The sequence below is a fragment of the Oncorhynchus clarkii genome, unplaced genomic scaffold (genome assembly GCF_045791955.1).
Source record: "Oncorhynchus clarkii lewisi isolate Uvic-CL-2024 unplaced genomic scaffold, UVic_Ocla_1.0 unplaced_contig_11503_pilon_pilon, whole genome shotgun sequence".
Lineage (NCBI taxonomy): Eukaryota > Metazoa > Chordata > Actinopteri > Salmoniformes > Salmonidae > Oncorhynchus > Oncorhynchus clarkii.
In genome coordinates, this window is record NW_027260923.1 from 1 (window position 1) to 20,000 (window position 20,000).

At 44.4% G+C, this 20,000-nt stretch overlaps 2 protein-coding genes across 2 annotated transcripts in view; one reads left to right on the forward strand and one right to left on the reverse strand.

Annotated features, from left to right (window-relative positions):
• The first annotated feature begins 3,226 nt into the window (after positions 1 to 3,226).
• Positions 3,227 to 20,000, forward strand: part of LOC139402249 (rho GTPase-activating protein 15-like) — a 51,156-nt gene continuing 34,382 nt past the window's right edge. The window contains exons 1-5 of the mRNA XM_071146347.1: positions 3,227 to 3,253; positions 14,393 to 14,795; positions 17,532 to 17,724; positions 17,842 to 18,066; positions 18,310 to 18,476. Coding sequence (XP_071002448.1) covers positions 14,538 to 14,795; positions 17,532 to 17,724; positions 17,842 to 18,066; positions 18,310 to 18,476 — 843 coding nt within the window. The 5' untranslated portion in view covers positions 3,227 to 3,253; positions 14,393 to 14,537. The remainder of the gene's footprint in view (positions 3,254 to 14,392; positions 14,796 to 17,531; positions 17,725 to 17,841; positions 18,067 to 18,309; positions 18,477 to 20,000) is intronic.
• Positions 4,250 to 8,144, reverse strand: LOC139402250 (uncharacterized; the record flags this gene model as incomplete). The annotated part of the gene is made up of 2 exons (XM_071146348.1): positions 8,106 to 8,144; positions 4,250 to 4,646 (listed from the first exon to the last, which is right to left on the reverse strand). Coding segments are annotated over exons 1-2 (436 nt in total), but the record flags the coding sequence as incomplete, so codon positions are not given.

The following is a 20,000-nucleotide window of genomic DNA, read 5'->3' on the forward strand; positions in this document are numbered from 1 at the left end:
TGCCAGCTCCACAACTAACTGAGCATTGATGTTGTTGCCAACAACTAACAGCTGAGTATTGATGTTGCCAGCTCCACAACTAACTGAGTATTGATGTCGCCAGCACCACAACTAACTGAGTATTGATGTCGCCAGCTCCACAACTAACTGAGTATTGATGTTGCCAGCTCCACAACTAACTGAGTATTGATGTTGCCAGCTCCACAACTAACTGAGTATTGATGTTGCCATCTCTACAACTAACTGAGGATTGATGTTGCCAGCTCCACAACTAACTGAGTATTGATGTTGCCAGCTCCACAACTAACTGAGTATTGATGTTGCCATCTCTACAAGTAACTGAGTATTGATGTTGCCATCTCTACAACTAACTGAGTATTGATGTTGCCATCTCTACAACTAACTGAGTATTGATGTTGCCATCTCTACAACTAACTGAGTATTGATGTTGCCAGCTCCACAACTAACTGAGTATTGATGTTGCCATCTCTACAACTAACTGAGTATTGATGTTGCCAGCTCCACAACTAACTGAGTATTGATGTCGCCAGCACCACAACTAACTGAGTATTGATGTCGCCAGCTCCACAACTAACTGAGTATTGATGTCGCCAGCTCCACAACTAACTGAGTATTGATGTTGCCAGCTCCACAACTAACTGAGTATTGATGTTGCCATCTCTACAACTAACTGAGTATTGATGTCGCCAGCTCCACAACTAACTGAGTATTGATGTTGCCAGCTCCACAACTAACTGAGTATTGATGTTGTCAGCTCCACAACTAACTGAGTATTGATGTTGCCAGCTCCAAAACTAACTGAGCATTGATGTTGCCAGCACCACAACTAACTGAGTATTGATGTCGCCAGCTCCACAACTAACTGAGTATTGATGTTGCCAGCTCCACAACTAACTGAGTATTGATGTTGCCAGCTCCACAACTAACTGAGTATTGATGTTGCCAGCTCCACAACTAACTGAGTATTGATGTTGCCATCTCTACAACTAACTGAGTATTGATGTTGCCAGCTCCACAACTAACTGAGTATTGATGTTGCCAGCTCCACAACTAACTGAGTATTGATGTTGCCATCTCTACAAGTAACTGAGTATTGATGTTGCCATCTCTACAACTAACTGAGTATTGATGTTGCCATCTCTACAACTAACTGAGTATTGATGTTGCCATCTCTACAACTAACTGAGTATTGATGTTGCCAGCTCCACAACTAACTGAGTATTGATGTTGCCATCTCTACAACTAACTGAGTATTGATGTTGCCAGCTCCACAACTAACTGAGTATTGATGTCGCCAGCACCACAACTAACTGAGTATTGATGTCGCCAGCTCCACAACTAACTGAGTATTGATGTCGCCAGCTCCACAACTAACTGAGTATTGATGTCGCCAGCTCCACAACTAACTGAGTATTGATGTTGCCAGCTCCACAACTAACTGTATGGCTCTGGAACATACACCTGCAATATATTTGGATCTCAGACAGTTAGTACTATATTCAGACTATATACCACCATGGGGGGGGGGGGTATTCATACTATATACCACCATGGGGGGTATTCACACTATATACCAGCATGGGGGGTATTCACACTATATACCACCATGGGGGTTATTCACACTATATACCACCATGGGGGGTATTCACACTATATACCACCATGGGGGGTATTCACACTATATACCACCATGGGGGTATTCACACTATATACCACCATGGGGGGTATTCAAACTATATACCACCATGGGGGGTATTCACACTATATACCACCAAGGGGGGTTTTCACACTATATACCACCATGGGGGGTATTCACACTATATACCACCATGGGGGGTATTCACACTATATACCACCATGGGGGGTATTTACACTATATACCACCATGGGGGTATTCATACTATATACCACCATGGGGGGTATTCACACTATATACCACCATGGGGGGTATTCACACTATATACCACCATGGGGGGTATTCACACTATATACCACCATGGGGGGTATTCACACAGTTACGTGTTTCTATCCAAATTTGGGTGAGTGTCGTTGCAGGGTGACAGGGCAGGGAGAGACCACTGTTGATCCTTTGATAATTATCAATTTAATATGGGTGTTTATCCAGTATGGATGGACAAAACAAAACAAACTGGTCATTCTATCTAATCCATGATCCCTGGCACATCAGAAGGCTTAAACTGCAGCTCCAGTCTAGCAGTTAGGACTATAGAACATGCGTTTGTGTGTGTGTGTGTGTGCGTGCGTGCGTGCGTGTGTGTGTGTGTGCGTGCGTGTGTGTGTGTGTGTGTGTGTGTAAATGTGGGTGTGTTTTCCTGTGTGCGCATGCATGTGCCTGTGCCTCTGTGTGTGTGTGTTTGTGTGTGTGTTTGTGTGTGTGTGTGTGCGTGCGTGCGTGCGTGTGAGAAATTCCTTTGAAGTTCCTAATTCACTGTCTTCCTCCTCTACTTCCTCCTTTCTGACAGATCAGCCAATATACATAGAGAAAGATAATAGATAATGTCTCTGTGAGTCTATGAGTCTGGCATGATAACCAAGGACACCTCACACACACAATTAGAACTCCATCACGGACCCATTGACTGGACTGGGGTTTCCGGTTGTATCTCTATGCTCATACCACCACATCACATAAATCTGACGTGATTTCAGAGTGGCAGTGACACATCCCATTACTTTCCTAAATGTTCATTGCTGAGTGTTCTTCGTTCTAGTTGTTAGTTAGAGTAAGGGTTGTAAGGTCCAGTTCTGTTGACCAAGCAGCTCATAACTGTGGTCACGGATCAATGATCAATGGCTGGATGATCAATGAGGCAAAACTGATTTACGGAGAGATGGGCTGTGCTGGGCTGCACGCGACACGGGACTGTGGGCAAGAGACCTGGCTGGTGTCTCTCTCTCTCGCTCTCTCAGTAAATTGGTGCTGTATGGGAGGGTAGCACAGGATGACTTGTGGTTCATTGAGCTAATCCAAGATCAGTCAACTACGATTAAGAGTGAGATGGTGTGTGCCCTTCCTTAACTGCTCGTTGGGTTAGTCCCCTAATCCTAGGCTCTAGGCTAACGTGTGACTGACCAGTCCAATGTGTCTTCATTACTGTTGACTGGCCAACTGGGCGGTTACTGAGGCAGATTGCATTATAGAACCTCCTCTTCTTCTTTTGTATGACTCATTGGAGTTGAACAACAGACGTCAAGACTGACCACAGACATGGTGAGTACGTCTACGTCTCCGTCTCACGTGTATGCCTGCACTAAATATACATACAGTCATGCACTAAATATACATACAGTCATGTATTCTCTCTCTCTTCCCTCTCTCTCTCTTTCCTCCATCTCTCTTCCCTCTCTCTCTCGTTCCTCCATCTCTCTTCCCTCTCTCTCTCTCTTTCCTCCATCTCTCTCTCTCTCTCTCTCTCTCTCTCTCTCTCTCTCTCTCTTTCTTCCCTCTCTCTCTCTTCCGTCTCTTCCCTCTCTCTTCCCTCTCTCTCTCTCTCTCTCCCTCCCTCTCTCTCTCTCTCTTCCCTCTCTCTCTCTCACAAAAGTGAAATAAACAATACAAATTTATAGTAAACATTACACTCACAGAAGTTTCAAAAGAATAAAGACATTGCCAATGTCATATTATGTATATACAGTGTTGTAACGATGTACAAATGGTTAAAGTACAAAAGGGAAAATAAATAAACATAAATATGAGTTGTATTTACAATGGTGTTTGTTCTTCACTGGTTAACCTTTTCTTGTGGCAACAGGTCACACATCTTACTGCTGTGATGGCACACTGTGGTATTTCACCCAGTAGATATGGGAGTTTATCAAAATCGGGTTTGTTTTCAAATTATTTGTGGATTTGTGTAATCTGAGAGAAATATGTGTCTAATATGGTCATACATTGGGCAGGAGGTTAGGAAGTGCAGCTCAGTTTCCACCTCATTTTGTGGGCAGTGAGCACATAGCCTGTCTTCTCTTGAGAGCCATGTCTGCCTACGACAGCCTTTCTCAATAGCAAGGCTATACTCACTGAGTCTTACATAGTCAAAGCTTTCTCTCTCTCTCTCTCTCTCTCTCTCTCTCTCTCTCTCTCTCTCGGTCTGTTGTAGTTGTTCTTGGTGCCCTCCCTAAGTGAGGTTAGCTAGCTGTTAGTCTCTCCCCACTTCTGAGGGGCCGTCTGTGTGTCTGTGCCACCATATGTCTCTATCCTTCTCACTGTCTGGTGATTCTCTGGGGGTTTCTCTGGGGGTTCTCTGGGGGTTCTCTGGGGGTTCTCTGTGGGGTTCTCTGGGGGTTTCTCTGGGGGTTCTCTGGGGGTTCTCTGGGGGGTTCTCTATGAGTTTCTCTGGTGTTTTCTCTGAGGGTTTTCTGGGGGGTTCTCTGGGGGGTTCTCTGGGGGTTCTCTGTGGGGTTCTCTGGGGGTTTCTCTGGGGGTTCTCTGGGGGTTCTCTGGGGGGTTCTCTATGAGTTTCTCTGGTGTTTTCTCTGAGGGTTCTCTGGGGGTTTCTCTGAGGGTTCTCTGGGGGTTTCTCTTGGGGTTTCTCTGAGGGTTCTCTGAGGGTTCTCTGGGGGTTCTCTGAGGGTTCTCTGGGGGTTCTCTGGGACTTTAGTCTCTATTTTCAGAACCCAGAACCAAATCCTGCATCCATTGGCCAACTACATTTATATAAATAGTCTGTCATGAGAGAGTAGTCTCAACCTGTCTCTCTCTCTCCATGCTATAACCTATTCATAATGGTCAACCTGTCTCTCTCTCTCTCTCCATGCTATAACCTATTCATAATGGTGAACCTGCCAGTCTCTCTCCGTGCTATAACCTATTCATAATGGTCAACCTGTCTGTCTCTCTCCATGCTATAACCTATTCATAATGGCCAACCTGTCTCTCTCTCTCTCTCCATGCTATAACCTATTCATAATGGTCAACCTGTCTGTCTCTCTCCATGCTATAACCTATTCATAATGGCCAACCTGTCTCTCTCTCTCTCTCCATGCTATAACCTATTCATAATGGTCAACCTGTCTGTCTCTCTCCATGCTATAACCTATTCATAATGGCCAACCTGTCTCTCTCTCTCTCTCCATGCTATAACCTATTCATAATGGTGAACCTGCCAGTCTCTCTCCATGCTATAACCTATTCATAATGGCCAACCTGTCTCTCTCTCTCTCTCCATGCTATAACCTATTCATAATGGTGAACCTGCCAGTCTCTCTCCATGCTATAACCTATTCATAATGGCCAACCTGTCTCTCTCTCTCTCTCCATGCTATAACCTATTCATAATGGTGAACCTGCCAGTCTCTCTCCGTGCTATAACCTATTCATAATGGCCAACCTGTCTCTCTCTCTCTCTCCATGCTATAACCTATTCATAATGGTCAACCTGTCTGTCTCTCTCCATGCTATAACCTATTCATAATGGTCAACATGGTCGTAACAGGGTGAGCTTGCTTCTGTTCTATTCTGTATCTTGTTGTTTCTAACTCCACATCTAGAGCTCTGATAAAAGTCTAGACATAGGCCCTATTCCCACTATGAGATATGAAGGACAGTCTGAGGAGTGGGGTGGTTGAAAGAGAATTATATTTTTCAATTCACATGACATCCTTGCCTTACATTTTTGTTGTGACTGGCAATGCCACATTCTGGGTCCCCAGCTCAAATTGAGCCACTACTAGCCAGTAAGCACAAACTATTCAACAAACTTTTTTTCTAAAACATACCACAGTCTTGAATAATGAAACCATTCACAAGCATGTATGTGAAAATGAAAGGGTTTATTTTCTCAACACAGCTGCAGGTAGCCTAGAGAAGCCTATGTGCTCTGATCCCATCTGGGCCAGGGGAAACATAACATCATGTTTTTATAGCCTAAAATAGGCCCATTTATTTGTGTTCTGAGAACATTTGAATGTGATCAAATTTCGTTTATATTCACACTTCGTGTTGCTAGACTACCTAGGCCTTTTTAATCCAAAATGATTGACTGGAATGAATCAATCATCACAATAGTGATGACGTACTGTATAGGTGTATTTTTAACGACAGGTGTAAACCCAGCTAAAACATAATATTATGAGATATATATATATATATATATATATATATATATATATATACGTTTCTTAGGGCTTGATGAGAGCAGGGTAGCCTGTGGTTATTTTGCATACAACCTTCATCTCAGTGTGTCTGAGCGCAAAATAACGGACGAATTCACAAACGTTCAACACGTATTGAATACGGTTCGTGTCAGTAAACTATTGGCAAAACAAAAGCGTAATTATATTGTTGCCAGCAGCACAGTTACGGTCACCAATCCTCTGGGTAACATGTAAACAAGCCTAGCCAGCTCTGCTAGGGCGAGTAAAATGGTCAGTGAGGTGTTCTCTCATTTTTGTCTGGAAGTAGCTAGCAAGCCAGTTAACTTTAGCCAGTTGGCTTGGGTGTAGGACTGCCGTTTTGAGGTCAGATCGCTCGGAACAACCCTACACCTCCGCCAGAACTTCCAGTGTGCGCTCTGAACGCTCAGAGAGAGAAACGCTCTGAATGTACAAAATGGAAAATCTGCCAGCGCGCTCTGAGCACTCTCTGGCACTCCGGTTCTATTTAAAGTAATGTTATCAAATTGACCCGAAAATATTAAGAAGTAACGTTCTTCTCTGGGAATTTCAGTACCTCAGCATAAAGTTTTCTGCAGGTTTCCTCGTGGTTCTATTTAAAGCCATGTTTCCAGAACATTCAGAAAACTTTCCATAAAAAACACAAGAAAACATTAGTAACATTCTGATAATGTTATTTAATAAAAAGAGACATTCCGTTCTCAGCGTCGACAAAACCCTCTCTGTCCTCTATCTTGTGAAGTGTGTTCAGGTGTGTTGGCCGTGTACACTAATTGGCCACAGCTGATCTTAATGAGTGCTTGTGGACTAATTCCATGGATAGAGAACAGAAGATCATAGGTTTGAATCTCACTGACGCCCGTGCCACAATAAAAATGATGTATTTGCATGATTAATGGCTAAGCAAATGAATATCCTATCTGTGCTTCAAGTTCACAGTTAGCCCAAGCTAAGCTAGCAGTGTTATTAAAAGTTTTATTGAAACGTTCTGAGAATGTTATGTATTTACCTTCTAATAACCAAGAATTTCCGTTCTCAGAACGTGAATAAAACCTCACAGGAAACCTTTCAGGGAACCATAGAAAAACGTTCTCAGAACCTCCCTGCAAACTCAACATTTATATTCCCAGATCTTCCGTTCCCTGAACATAAAAAATCCATGTTCAGGAAACGTATGATTTAGCTCCGAGAACCCTGCACACTGCAAGCTCAGTCTTGTTCGTTTTTGTCCAATTTACAGTTGTTGTCTCTTTGTCTGGAAAAAGGGTTTTAAGGTTTTCATCCTCCCTAGGGCCAGGAGTTTTTCCAGGATTTTTTTTTTTATAAAACCCTATGACCTGATTAGAAAAATAATCTGGTTCCATTATAGCCCATATAAAACCGTTTTTTTTTAACAGCGTATTTCTTACTATGTCCACGCTACATCTAGGACAGTTCTGAGACAATTGTGTCCACGCTGTCTGGGGAGTAACTGTTGGCCGAGTGTCGAGGTAGCGGCTGAGATGTTGCAAGTACACAAGTTTACATTTGAATAATATGATATAATATGGTAATAAGCTGACTGTATTTTTACAAAAAGTGTGAAGAGGCTCATAGACAGATAGATAGATAGATACATTTGTAAATACAGTATAGTGTATGTGTGTACACCCCTTCAAATGAGTGGATTAGGCTATTTCAGCCACACCCATTGCTGACAGGTGTATAAAATCGAGCACACAGCTATCCAATCTCCATAGACAAAACGTTGTCATTAGAACGGCCTTACTGAAGAGCTCAGTGACTTTCAACGTGGCACCATCATAGGATGCCACATTTCCAACAAGTTAGTTTGCCAAATTTCTGCCCTGCTAGAGCTGCCCCGGGCAAATGTAAATGCTGTTATTGTGAAGTGGAAACGTCTAGGAGCAATAACGGCTCAGCCACAAAGTGGTAGGCCACAAGCTCACAGAATGGGACCGCCGAGTGCTGTAGGAGGTTAAAATCATATTTCCTTTAGTTGCACACTAACGAGTTCCAAACTGCCTCTGGAAGCAACAACAGTACAGTAACTGTTTGTCGGGAGCTTCATGAAATTAGTTTCCATGGACAAGCAGCCGCACACAAACCTTAGATCACCATGCCCAATGCCAAGCATCGGCTGGAGTGGTTTAAAGCAGTGGAAACGCGTTCTCTCGAGTGATGAATAATAAATACTTCACCATCTGGCAGTCCGTCGGACAAATCTGGGTCTGGCAGATTCCAGGAGAACGCTACCTGCCCGAATGCATAGTGCAAACTGTAAAGTTTGGTGGAGGAGGAATAATGGTCTGGGGCTGTTTTTCATGGTTCGGGCTCCTTAGTTCCAGTGAAGGGAAATCTTAACACTACAGAATACAATGACATTCTAGACATGTCTGTGCTTCCAACTTTGTGCCAACAGTTTACGGAAGGCCTTTTCCTGTTTCTGCATGACAATGCCCCCGTGGACAAAGCGAGGTCCATCCAGAAATGGTTTGTCGAGATCAGTGTGGAAGAACTTGACTGGTCTGCACAGACCCTGACCTCAACCCCATCGAGCACCTTTGGAATTGGAACGCCGACTAATCGCCCAACATCAGCGCCTGATCTCACTAATGCTCTTGTTGGCTGAATGGAAGCAAGTCCCTGCAGCAATGTTCCAACATCTAGTGGAAAGCCTTCCTAGAATAGTGGAGGCTGTTAGAGCAGCAAAGGGGGGACCAACTCCATATTAATGCCCATGATATTAGAATGAGATGTTCAACAAGAAGATGTCCTCATACTTTTGGTCATGTAGTGTAGATAGATGTAGTGTAGATTGTTGTGTTAGAGTATGAATTTGAAATTGATTAAATGTAGACGTTATTGTCTCTGGCCTACACACAATACCCCATAATGTCAAAGTGGAATTATGTTTTTGAAATTGTTATAAATTAATAGAAAAATGTAAGCTGAAAAAATGTCCTGGGTCAATAAGTATTCAACTCCTTTGTTTTTGCAAGCCTAAATAAGTTCAGGAGTAAAAAATGCTTAACAAGTCACATAACAAGTTGCATGGACTCACTCTGTGTGCAATAATAGTGTTTAACTTGATTTCTGAATGACTACCTGTACTCTGCTCTGTACCCCACACATACAATTATCTGTAAGGTCCCTCAGTCGAGCATTGAATTTCAAACACAGATTCAACCACAAAAACCAGGGAGGTTGTCAAGTGCCTCACAAAGAAGGGCTCTGATTGGTAGATGGGTAAAAAAAAAAAAAAAGCAGACATTGAATATCCCTTTGAGCATATTAATTACAATGTGGATGGTGTATCAATACACCCAGTCACTATAAAGATACAGATGTCCTTCCTAACTCAGTTACCGGAGAGGAAATAAACCACTCAGGGAGTTCACCATGAGGCCAATGGTGACTTTAAAACAGTTACAGAGTTTAATGGCTGTGATAGGACAAAACTGAGGATGGATCAACAACATTGTAGTTACTCCACAATACTAACCTAATTGACCGAGTGAGCAACCACTCTCCATATTTCCAGGCATAGAGGTGGCTGCATCATGTTATGGGTGTGCTTGTAATCATTAAGGACTGGGGAAAATAAACTTAATGGAGTGAAGCACAGGCAAAATCATAGAGGAAAACCTGCTTCCGTCTGCTGGGAGAAGAATTCACCTTTCAGCAGAACATTAACCTAAAAACACAATGCCGACACATTTCAGTTGAAGGCATTCAGTTGTACAACTGACCAGGTATTCCCCTTTCCCTTTCCTTCAATATTCACTGGAGTTGCATACCAAGAAGACAGTGAATGTTCCTGAGTGGCCAAGTTCCAGTTTTGACTTAAATCTACTTGAAAATCTATGGCAAGACTTTAAAATAGTTGTGTAGCAATAATCAATAACCAATGTGACAGAGCATGAAGAATTTAGAAAAGAATAATGTGCAAATATTGTCCAATCCAGGTGTGGAAAGCTCTTAGAGACTTACCCAGAAAGACTCACAGCTGTAATCACTGCCAAAGGTGACTCAGGGATGTGAGTACTTACAGTATGTAAATTAGATATTTCTGTATGTAATTTACTATACATTTGCAAAAATGTCTAAAAACATGTTTTCAATTTGTCCTTATGGGTTATTGTGTGTAGATTGGTGACGAAAGACAATCTTATTTAATAAATGTTGAATTCAGGCTGTAACACAAATATTTTTGGAATAGGTCAAGGGGTACCAATACTCTATGAAGGCAGTGTAGATAGATAGAGGTTCAAAATTAGACAGACAGGCACAGACAGACAGACAGATTGTTCCGTTTGTGGATCCATGCTGGGTAGCAGAAGGACTGTGGATATGTGAGGTAATTGGGAATCCCATCAGCTTTCATGCTATACCTGTTGTGCTTACTCTTGCCAGCTGGTTCAGGTGTAAACTACAACAGAACACACACACACACACACACTTTCAAATTGCCATTTTATACGGAAACTGTCGGAATCCTAGAAATAGAATGACTTATATTAAGAAACAAAGTGGAAAGCAACGTTGTTCTTGTTTGGACCAATGGGTTGACAGCATGTGACAAACAGAGAGGAGGCGGAGCTGAGCTGCTTGAGTGACAGGGGATGGGAGTTGTCTGTGGGAGGCGGCCACATTAGGAGAAAAAAACAGAGTAAACTATAAAAACGGACGTTACACTTTCTGATATGATTCATAGTGCAGCTCTATGTCTACAGTCAGTCAGTCTGTCTGCCAGTCAGCCAGCCAGCCAGCCAGCCAACCAGCCAGCCAGCCAACCAGCCAGCCAGCCAGCCAGCCAGCCTGTCTGTCTGTCTGTCTGTCAGTCAGTCTTATCAGAACAGATGTATATCATTGGTGTGTAGTGGCCTTTGTCCTGCTTCATTTCCTTATCTACAATATTAGGATTAGTCCTGTAAATACCCCCCTAACCTGGTACAGTGAGCTGTCTGTTCCAGATTCCAGCCTGCTTGGTGGTTGGAGGTTTCAATCAATATGGAGGGTTTTACGGTAATTCTCCAAGGCATGAGTCAGTACGTAGGGTTTTACTGTAATTCTCCAAGGCATGAGTCCGTATGGAGGGTTTTACAGTAATTCTCCAAGGCATGAGTCAGTATGGAGGGTTTTACTGTAATTCTCCAAGGCATGAGTCCGTATGGAGGCTTTTACTGTAATTGTCCATGGCATGAGTCAGTATGGAGGGTTTTACTGTAATTCTCCATGGCCTGAGTCAGTATGGAGGGTTTTACGGTAATTCTCCACGGCAAGAGTCAATATGGAGGGTTTTACGGTGATTCTCCAAGGCATAAGTCAATATGAAGGGTTTTACGGTAATTCTCCAAGGCCTGAGTCAGGTCACAGAATATTGTGCTTTATTAATACACTGCTGTGCTGTGGATTATCAGAGAGAGAGAGAGAGAGAGAGTCCACCACCCTCCTCTCCCTTCTCCTCTCTCTGCAACCCAGCCTGATCTGGTCTGAAGGCACGACCACGGAGCTGTGTGCGTACGAGTGTGTATGTGTGTGTGTTCGTGCGTGTGTGTGTATGTGTGTGTATGTGTGTGTGTGTGTGTGTGTGTGTGTGTGTGTGTGTGTGTGTGTGTGTGTGCATGCATCTGCACGTGAGTATATCTGAGGAGTAGAGGAGCTCAGAGCTAATGGTGGTCTCTCTCACAGTCAGGTTCTAATGGTGGTCTCTCTCACAGTCAGGTTCTAATGGTGGTCTCTCTCAGAGTCAGGTTCTAATGGTGGTCTCTCTCACAGTCAGGTTCTATTGGTGGTCTCTCTCAGAGTCAGGTTCTAATGGTGGTCTCTCTCACAGTCAGGGATAATGGTGGTCTATCTCACAGTCAGGTTCTAATGGTGGTCTATCTCACAGTCAGGTTCTCATGGTGGTCTCTCTCACAGTCAGAGCTAAGGGTGTCTCTCTCACAGTCAGGTTCTAATGGTGGTCTCTCTCACAGTCAGGTTCTATTGGTGGTCTCTCTCAGAGTCAGGTTCTAATGGTGGTCTCTCTCACAGTCAGGGATAATGGTGGTCTATCTCACAGTCAGGTTCTAATGGTGGTCTATCTCACAGTCAGGTTCTCATGGTGGTCTCTCTCACAGTCAGAGCTAAGGGTGTCTCTCTCACAGTCAGGTTCTAATGGTGGTCTCTCTCACGATCAAGTTATAATGGTGGTCTCTCTCACAGTCAGGTTCTAATGGTGGTCTATCTCAAAGTCAGGGCTAATGGTGGTCTCTCTCACAGTCAGGTTCTAATGGTGGTATCTCTCACAGTCATAGCTAATGGTGATCTCTCTCACAGTCAGGTTCTAATGGTGGTCTCTCTCACAGTCAGGTTCTAATGGTGGTCTCTCTCATAATCAGGTTCTAATGGTTGTCTCTCTCACAGTCAGGTTCTAATGGTGGTCTCTCTCATAATCAGGTTCTAATGGTGGTTTCTCTCACAGTCAGGTTCTAATGGTGGTCTCTCACAGTCAGGTTCTAATGGTGGTCTCTCTCACTGTCAGGTTTTAATGGAGGTCTCTCTCACAGTCAGAGCTAATGGTGGTATATTTCACAGTCAGGTTCTAATGGTGGTCTCTCTCACTGTCAGGTTCTAATGGAGGTCTCTCTCACAGTCAGAGCTAAGGGTGGTCTCTCTCACAGTCAGGGATAATGGTGGTTTCTTTCACAGTCAGGTTCAAATGGTGGTCTCTCTCACAGTCAGGGCTAATGGGTGTCTCTCTCACAGTCAGAGCTAATGGTGGTCTCTCTCACAGTCAGGTTCCAATGGTGGTCTCTCTCACAGTCAGGTTCTAATGGTGGTCTCTCTCATAATCAGGTTCTAATGGTTGTCTCTCTCACAGTCAGAGCTAATGGTGGTTTCTCTCACAGTCAGGTTCTAATGGTAGTCTCTCTCACAGTCAGGTTCTAATGGTGGTCTATTTCACAGTCAGGTTCTAATGGTGGTCTATCTCAAAGTCAGGGATAATGGTGGTTTCTCTCACAGTCAGGTTCAAATGGTGGTCTCTCTCACAGTCAGGGCTAATGGGGTCTCTCTCACAGTCAGAGCTAATGGTGGTCTCTCTCACAGTCATGTTCCAATGGTGGTCTCTCTCACAGTCAGGTTCTAATGGTGGTCTCTCTCATAATCAGGTTCTAATGGTTGTCTCTCTCACAGTCAGAGCTAATGGTGGTTTCTCTCACAGTCAGGTTCTAATGGTAGTCTCTCTCACAGTCAGAGCTAATAGTGGTCTCTCACACAGTCAAGTTCTAATGGTGGTCTCTCTCACAGTCAGGGCTAATGGTGGTCTCTCTCACAGTCAGAGCTAATGGTGGCTCAGCAGTGAGGAGACAGAGTGTAAGAGCAGCACATCTCCCTCTCTATCTATCTCTCTCTCTCTCTGTGTCTCCCTCTCTCTCCCTCTCTATCTATCTATATCTCTCTCTCTATGCGTGTCTCCCTCTCTTTCCCTCTCTATCTATCTCTCTCTCTCTCTGTCTCCCTCTCTTTCCCTCTCTATATATCTCTCTCTCTCTGTCTCCCTCTCTCTCCCTCTCTATCTATCTATCTCTCTCTCTGTGTGTCTCCCTCTCTCTCCCTCTCTATCTCTCTCTCTCTCTCTCTCTCTCTCTCTCTCTCTCTCTCTCTCTCTGTCTCCCTCTCTCTCCCTCTCTATCTATATCTCTCTCTCTCTGTCTCCCTCTCTCTCCCTCTCTATCTCTCTCTCTCTCTCTCTCTGTGTCTCCCTCTCTCTCCCTCTCTATCTATATCTCTCTCTCTCTGTGTCTCCCTCTCTTTCCCTCTCTTAATTCCCTCTCTGGCTATCAGTCTCTGTGTGACGTAGACTCCTCTTGTTCTGTTGGCTGTGTAAGGGAGAATGGTCAGGGCAGGGGTGTGTGTGTTTGTCTTCTGGCCGGTTGAACTGTTTTATTTTTCTCTCTGAACGCATGAGTGATTAAACAAATGGATGATTGCAAATAAATGGCAATGCCCTTGTTTTATACAATTGCTTTTAACAATAATTACCACTCAGTGATTTTTGTGAGAATTAATGGTGTGTATCTGTTATATTTGTGAGAATTAATGGTGTGTATATTTGTGACATTTGCTGAGCTTTATATTGAGTTTTAGGCTTAATAAATGATGATTAGATGGATGGATCCGTGAAGCCATAGATATTCAGTCTTCACTCGAACCCAGTTCTGTTCTGTTCTGTTTGTTTGTGTTTCAGAGCATGGCTTTGGCCTCACTCCGGTCATTGCCGATGCCTTGCGCCAGTGTCCGTACCATCCCCACCATCACCCTCGTCACCTATCCTCTCACCCAAAACACCCCCCGCTGAGACCCAGCCGACCGAGTCAGAGCTAACGTCCACCATGCTGTCAGGAATCTACAGTCGCTCCACGGTGGACTCACCCGCCATGCCCTCTGCCTCCACCAGAGCGAGAACTACCAGTGTGGACAGTGTGAGCAGCAGTGTGAGTGTACCCACGGTGTGTGGAGTCCCCAGTGGTACGGTGGTTCTGGAGGCACAGTATGACTATCAGTACCGTGGGGCAGACGGACGACAGGTCTGCATCCGAGAGGGGGAGCGGTTTATTCTCCTGAGGAAGACTAACACTGACTGGTGGCAGGTAAGGAGGTCCTGACCGTGTGGCTCAGTTAGCATAGACTATGGCCCTAGTGTAACCAGTACTATTTGAAACCGTGTGTCCTAAGTGGTACCCCTTTTAACCAAGAACAAACAAATCCATGTGGTCAGAGGGAAATCACATATACCAGTGTTTCCTTAACTTTGTTCCGCCCTCAACATGGGTTGGCAGACTTCTTTTTTTTTAAGGAACTCAGACCGGCTTTCAACGTACTCTTGAACGTTGTAATAATAGAATGAAAAAGTTGCGGTTTAGTAATTGGGTATTACATCATCACGTCCTCTTGTCATGTCGGTCATTGGGTACTTTAGAGAGATATCTACTGTTAGAAATGTCCAGATCAACTAGCCCGTATCAGATAAAACATTTTAGCTTGGGATTTTAGGCCATAGATTTTGTAGTGATGTTCGTGTCACTCAAATATCACATGAATACACATTAGACATGGGCAAAATGTGTAGAATTGCATTAAAAAAAATAAGCTTTAAACCTGCAATTAGGTTCCTCTCCTCCAACAAGAGAGCTGTGAAGGGAGGCCTGAGTGGAACTGACTGAAACTGAGTGAAACATTTCAAATCTAGCCAAGAGGGCTGTGAAGGGAGGCCTGAGTGGAACTGATTGAAACTGAGTGAAACATTTCAAATCTAGCCAAGAGGGGTGTGAAGGGAGGCCTGAGTGGAACTGATTGAAACTGAGTGAAACATTTCAAATCTAGCCAAGAGGGGTGTGAAGGGAGGCCTGAGTGGAACTGACTGAAACTGAGTGAAACATTTCAAATCTAGCCAAGAGGGGTGTGAAGGGAGGCCTGAGTGGAACTGACTGAAACTGAGTGAAACATTTCAAATCTAGCCAAGAGGGCTGTGAAGGGAGGCCTTAGTGGAACTGAGAGAAACTGAGTGAAACATTTCAAATCTAGCCAAGAGGGGTGTGAAGGGAGGCCTGAGTGGAACTGACTGAAACTGAGTGAAACATTTCAAATCTAGCCAAGAGGGCTGTGAAGGGAGGCCTGAGTGGAACTGACTGAAACTGAGTGAAACATTTCAAATCTAGCCAAGAGGGGTGTGAAGGGAGGCCTGAGTGGAACTGATTGAAACTGAGTGAAACATTTCAAATCTAGCCAAGAGGGGTGTGAAGGGAGGCCTGAGTGGAACTGACTGAAACTGAGTGAAACATTTCAAATCTAGCCAAGAGGGCTGTGAAGGGAGGCCTTAGTGGAACTGAGAGAAACTGAGTGAAACATTTCAAATCTAGCCAAGAGGGCTGTGAAGGGAGGCCTGAGTGGAACTGACTGAAACTGAGTGAAACATTTCAAATCTAGCCAAGAGGGGTGTGAAGGGAGGCCTGAGTGGAACTGATTGAAACTGAGTGAAACATTTCAAATCTAGCCAAGAGGGGTGTGAAGGGAGGCCTGAGTGGAACTGATTGAAACTGAGTGAAACATTTCAAATCTAGCCAAGAGGGGTGTGAAGGGAGGCCTTAGTGGAACTGAGAGAAACTGAGTGAAACATTTCAAATCTAGCCAAGAGGGGTGTGAAGGGAGGCCTTAGTGGAACTGAGAGAAACTGAGTGAAACATTTCAAATCTAGCCAAGAGGGGTGTGAAGGGAGGCCTTAGTGGAACTGAGAGAAACTGAGTGAAACATTTCAAATCTAGCCAAGAGGGGTGTGAAGGGAGGCCTGAGTGGAACTGAGTGAAACTGAGTGAAACATTTCAAATCTAGCCAAGAGGGGTGTGGACAGAGCGGGATTTTCCCTTTGTATTCACTGTACTGTTACTGTGGGTTAAACCGTTTGTTCTGCTCAATGTCATGTATCATTTATTGTTCTATGTATGATTTATTACCAGGTATATAATATACAGGTGTATAATTCTTATTGTTACCAGGTATATAATATACAGGTGTATAATTCTTATTATTACCAGGTATATAATATACAGGTGTATAATTCTTATTATTACCAGGTATATAATATACAGGTGTATAATTCTTATTATTACCAGGTATATAATATACAGGTGTATAATATACAGGTGTATAATTCTTATTATTACCAGGTATATAATATACAGGTGTATAATTCTTATTATTACCAGGTGTATAATTCTTATTATTACCAGCTGTATAATATACAGGTGTATAATTCTTATTATTACCAGGTATATAATATACAGGTGTATAATTCTTATTATTACCAGGTATATAATATGCAGGTGTATAATATACAGGTGTATAAATCTTATTATTACAAGGTATATAATATACAGGTGTATTATTCTTATTATTACCAGGTATATAATATACAGGTGTATAATTCTTATTATTACCAGCTGTATAATATACAGGTGTATAATTCTTATTATTACCAGGTATATAATATACAGGTGTATAATATACAGGTGTATTATTCTTATTATTACCAGGTATATAATATACAGGTGTATAAATCTTATTATTACCAGGTATATAATATACAGGTGTATAATTCTTATTATTACCAGGTATATAATATACAGGTGTATTATTCTTATTATTACCAGGTATATAATATACAGGTGTATAATTCTTATTATTACCAGGTATATAATATACAGGTGTATAATTCTTATTATTACCAGGTATATAATATACAGGTGTATAATTCTCATTATTACCAGGTGTATAATTCTTATTATTACCAGGTATATAATATACAGGTGTATAATTCTTATTGTTACCAGGTGCGGAGGATCGGGGCAGCCAAGAAAGCCAATCCCCTGTATGTCCCAGCTACATACGTAGTGGAGGTACCCATCACTCCTCTGTCATCAGCACCACAACAACAAAATGCCAACAACAACATGTGTAACCATGCCAACATGAGACTGCAGCTACAGTCATCTCTGTCTCTCTGCTCTAACAGCCAGTACTCAGGTACGTTAGTGTGAGGGGGTGAGTTATCCCATGCGTGTGTGACCCATGTTCAATTGATCTCCATGGTCCCTTTTGCTAATACAAATGAATCCTCCTCCTCTCTTCCCTCCTCCACAGTGCTCAAAACCTTCTGTCGGTCAATGGAGGACCTCAACTCTCACAGTGCCTTCAGGGGAGTCAACAGCCACAGCCCTACCCCCAGTCTGGAAGGAGGAGGGTGTCACTTCCCCACCATGCCCCTTCCTGCCCTCCCCTCCTACACCGCTAGCTCCTCCTCAGGACATCTGCTGGTCCCTGGGGGCCCCCAGACCTCCATTGGCCTCTCGGGCCCCATCCCCCGCAGTAAGACTTGATTAGATGTATTGTATACATTATTTTTTATTTACAATTTTAGTCATTTAGCCGACGTTCTTATCCAGGGCGGCTTACAGTCAGTGCGTTAAAATAAGTTTAGTAGGGAAAAGCAACTGCATACTACAGTCACCGCTGCAAGACCCTTCTTCATAATAACCGCTACGTACATAGACGACTGTTGCAGCCGGAGACAACAGTACAATTAAGCAATAATCGATTGTGGTCCTCCAGCTAAAAGCTTCAACAACCTGCCCCAGAACCCTTACGAGGAGATCGAAGTGGCGGAGATGGGGGTCGGGATGGGACTGAGTGGACGGAGCACCCCCATCGGGGGTGTTGCCAAGTCCCTTAGCCAATGGGACATGGCCGAGGCCACCTGCAGAAACAGCCGTCTGCAGGTAAGAGTGGGCCAAGATGGCCAACACACGCACACACGCACACACACACACACACACACACACACAGGACACACACAGAGCAAGAGAGAGACGCACACACACACACACACAGGACACACACAGAGCAAGAGAGAGACGCACACACACACACACACAGAGCAAGAGAGAGACACACACACAGCACAAGACACACACACACACACAGGACAGGGGTGAGAGCTATGCTACTGTAACGACGTTCGTCTGTACGAGAGGCGGACCAAAGCGCAGCGTGGTTGTTTTGATTCATGTTTTAATAAATAACTTCACATGAACAAACTAACAAAAAACAAGAAATGTGAAAACGCAAAACAGTCCTATCCTGTGACAACAAACACAGTGACAGGAACAATCACCCACAAACACACAGTGAAACCCAGGCTACCTAAATATGGTTCCCAATCAGAGACAATGACGAACACCTGCCTCTGATTGAGAACCATATCAGGCCGAACATAGAACTGGACAAACTAGACATGTAACATAGATTACCCACTCAGATCACACCCTGACCAACCAAAACATAGAAACATACAAAGTAAGCTATGGTCAGGGTGTGACAGTACCCCCCCCCCAAGGTGCGGACTCCGGCCGCAAAACCTGAACCTATAGGGGAGGGTCTGGGTGGGCATCTGTCCGCGGTGGCGGCTCTGGCGCTGGACGTGGACCCCACTCCATAATAGTTTTAGTCCACCTCCTTAGCGTCCCTAGATAGGTTACCCTCCTTAAAGACCGCTCGGGACAGAGGGGCAGCTCGGGACAGAGGTAGCTCGGGACTGATGGGTAGCTCAGCACTGAGAGGAAGCTCAGCACTGAGAGGAAGCCCAGGCAGGTAGTTGGATCTAGCAGATCCTGGCTGACTGGAGAATCTGGAAGAGTCTGGTCGACTGGCAGATCTGGAAGAGTCTGGTCGACTGGCAGATCTGGAAGAGTCTGGTCGACTGGCAGATCTGGAAGAGTCTGGTCGACTGGCAGATCTGGAAGAGTCTGGTCGACTGGCAGATCTGGAAGAGTCTGGTCGACTGGCAGCTCCATGCTGACTGGCTGCCCCATGCTGACTGGCAGCTCTGGCTGCTCCATGCTGACTGGCTGCTCCATGCTGACTGACAGCTCTGGCTGCTCCATGCTGACTGGCGCCCCTGGCTGCTCCATGCTGACTGGCGGCTCTGGCTGCTCCATGCTAACTGGCAGCTCTGGCGGCTCCTTGCAGACTGGCAGCTCTGGCGGCTCCTTGCAAACTGGCAGCTTTGGCGGCATCCTGCAGACTGACAGCTCTGGCGGCTCCTTGCAGACTGGCAGCTCCTTGCAGACTGGCAGCTCTTTGCAGACTGGCAGCTCCTTGCAGACTGGCAGCTCCTTGCAGACTGGCAGCTCCTTGCAGACTGGCAGCTCCTTGCAGACTGGCAGCTCCTTGCAGACTGGCAGCTCCGAACAGGCGGGAGACTACGGCAGCGCTGTAGAGGCGGAAAGCTCTGACAGCGCTGT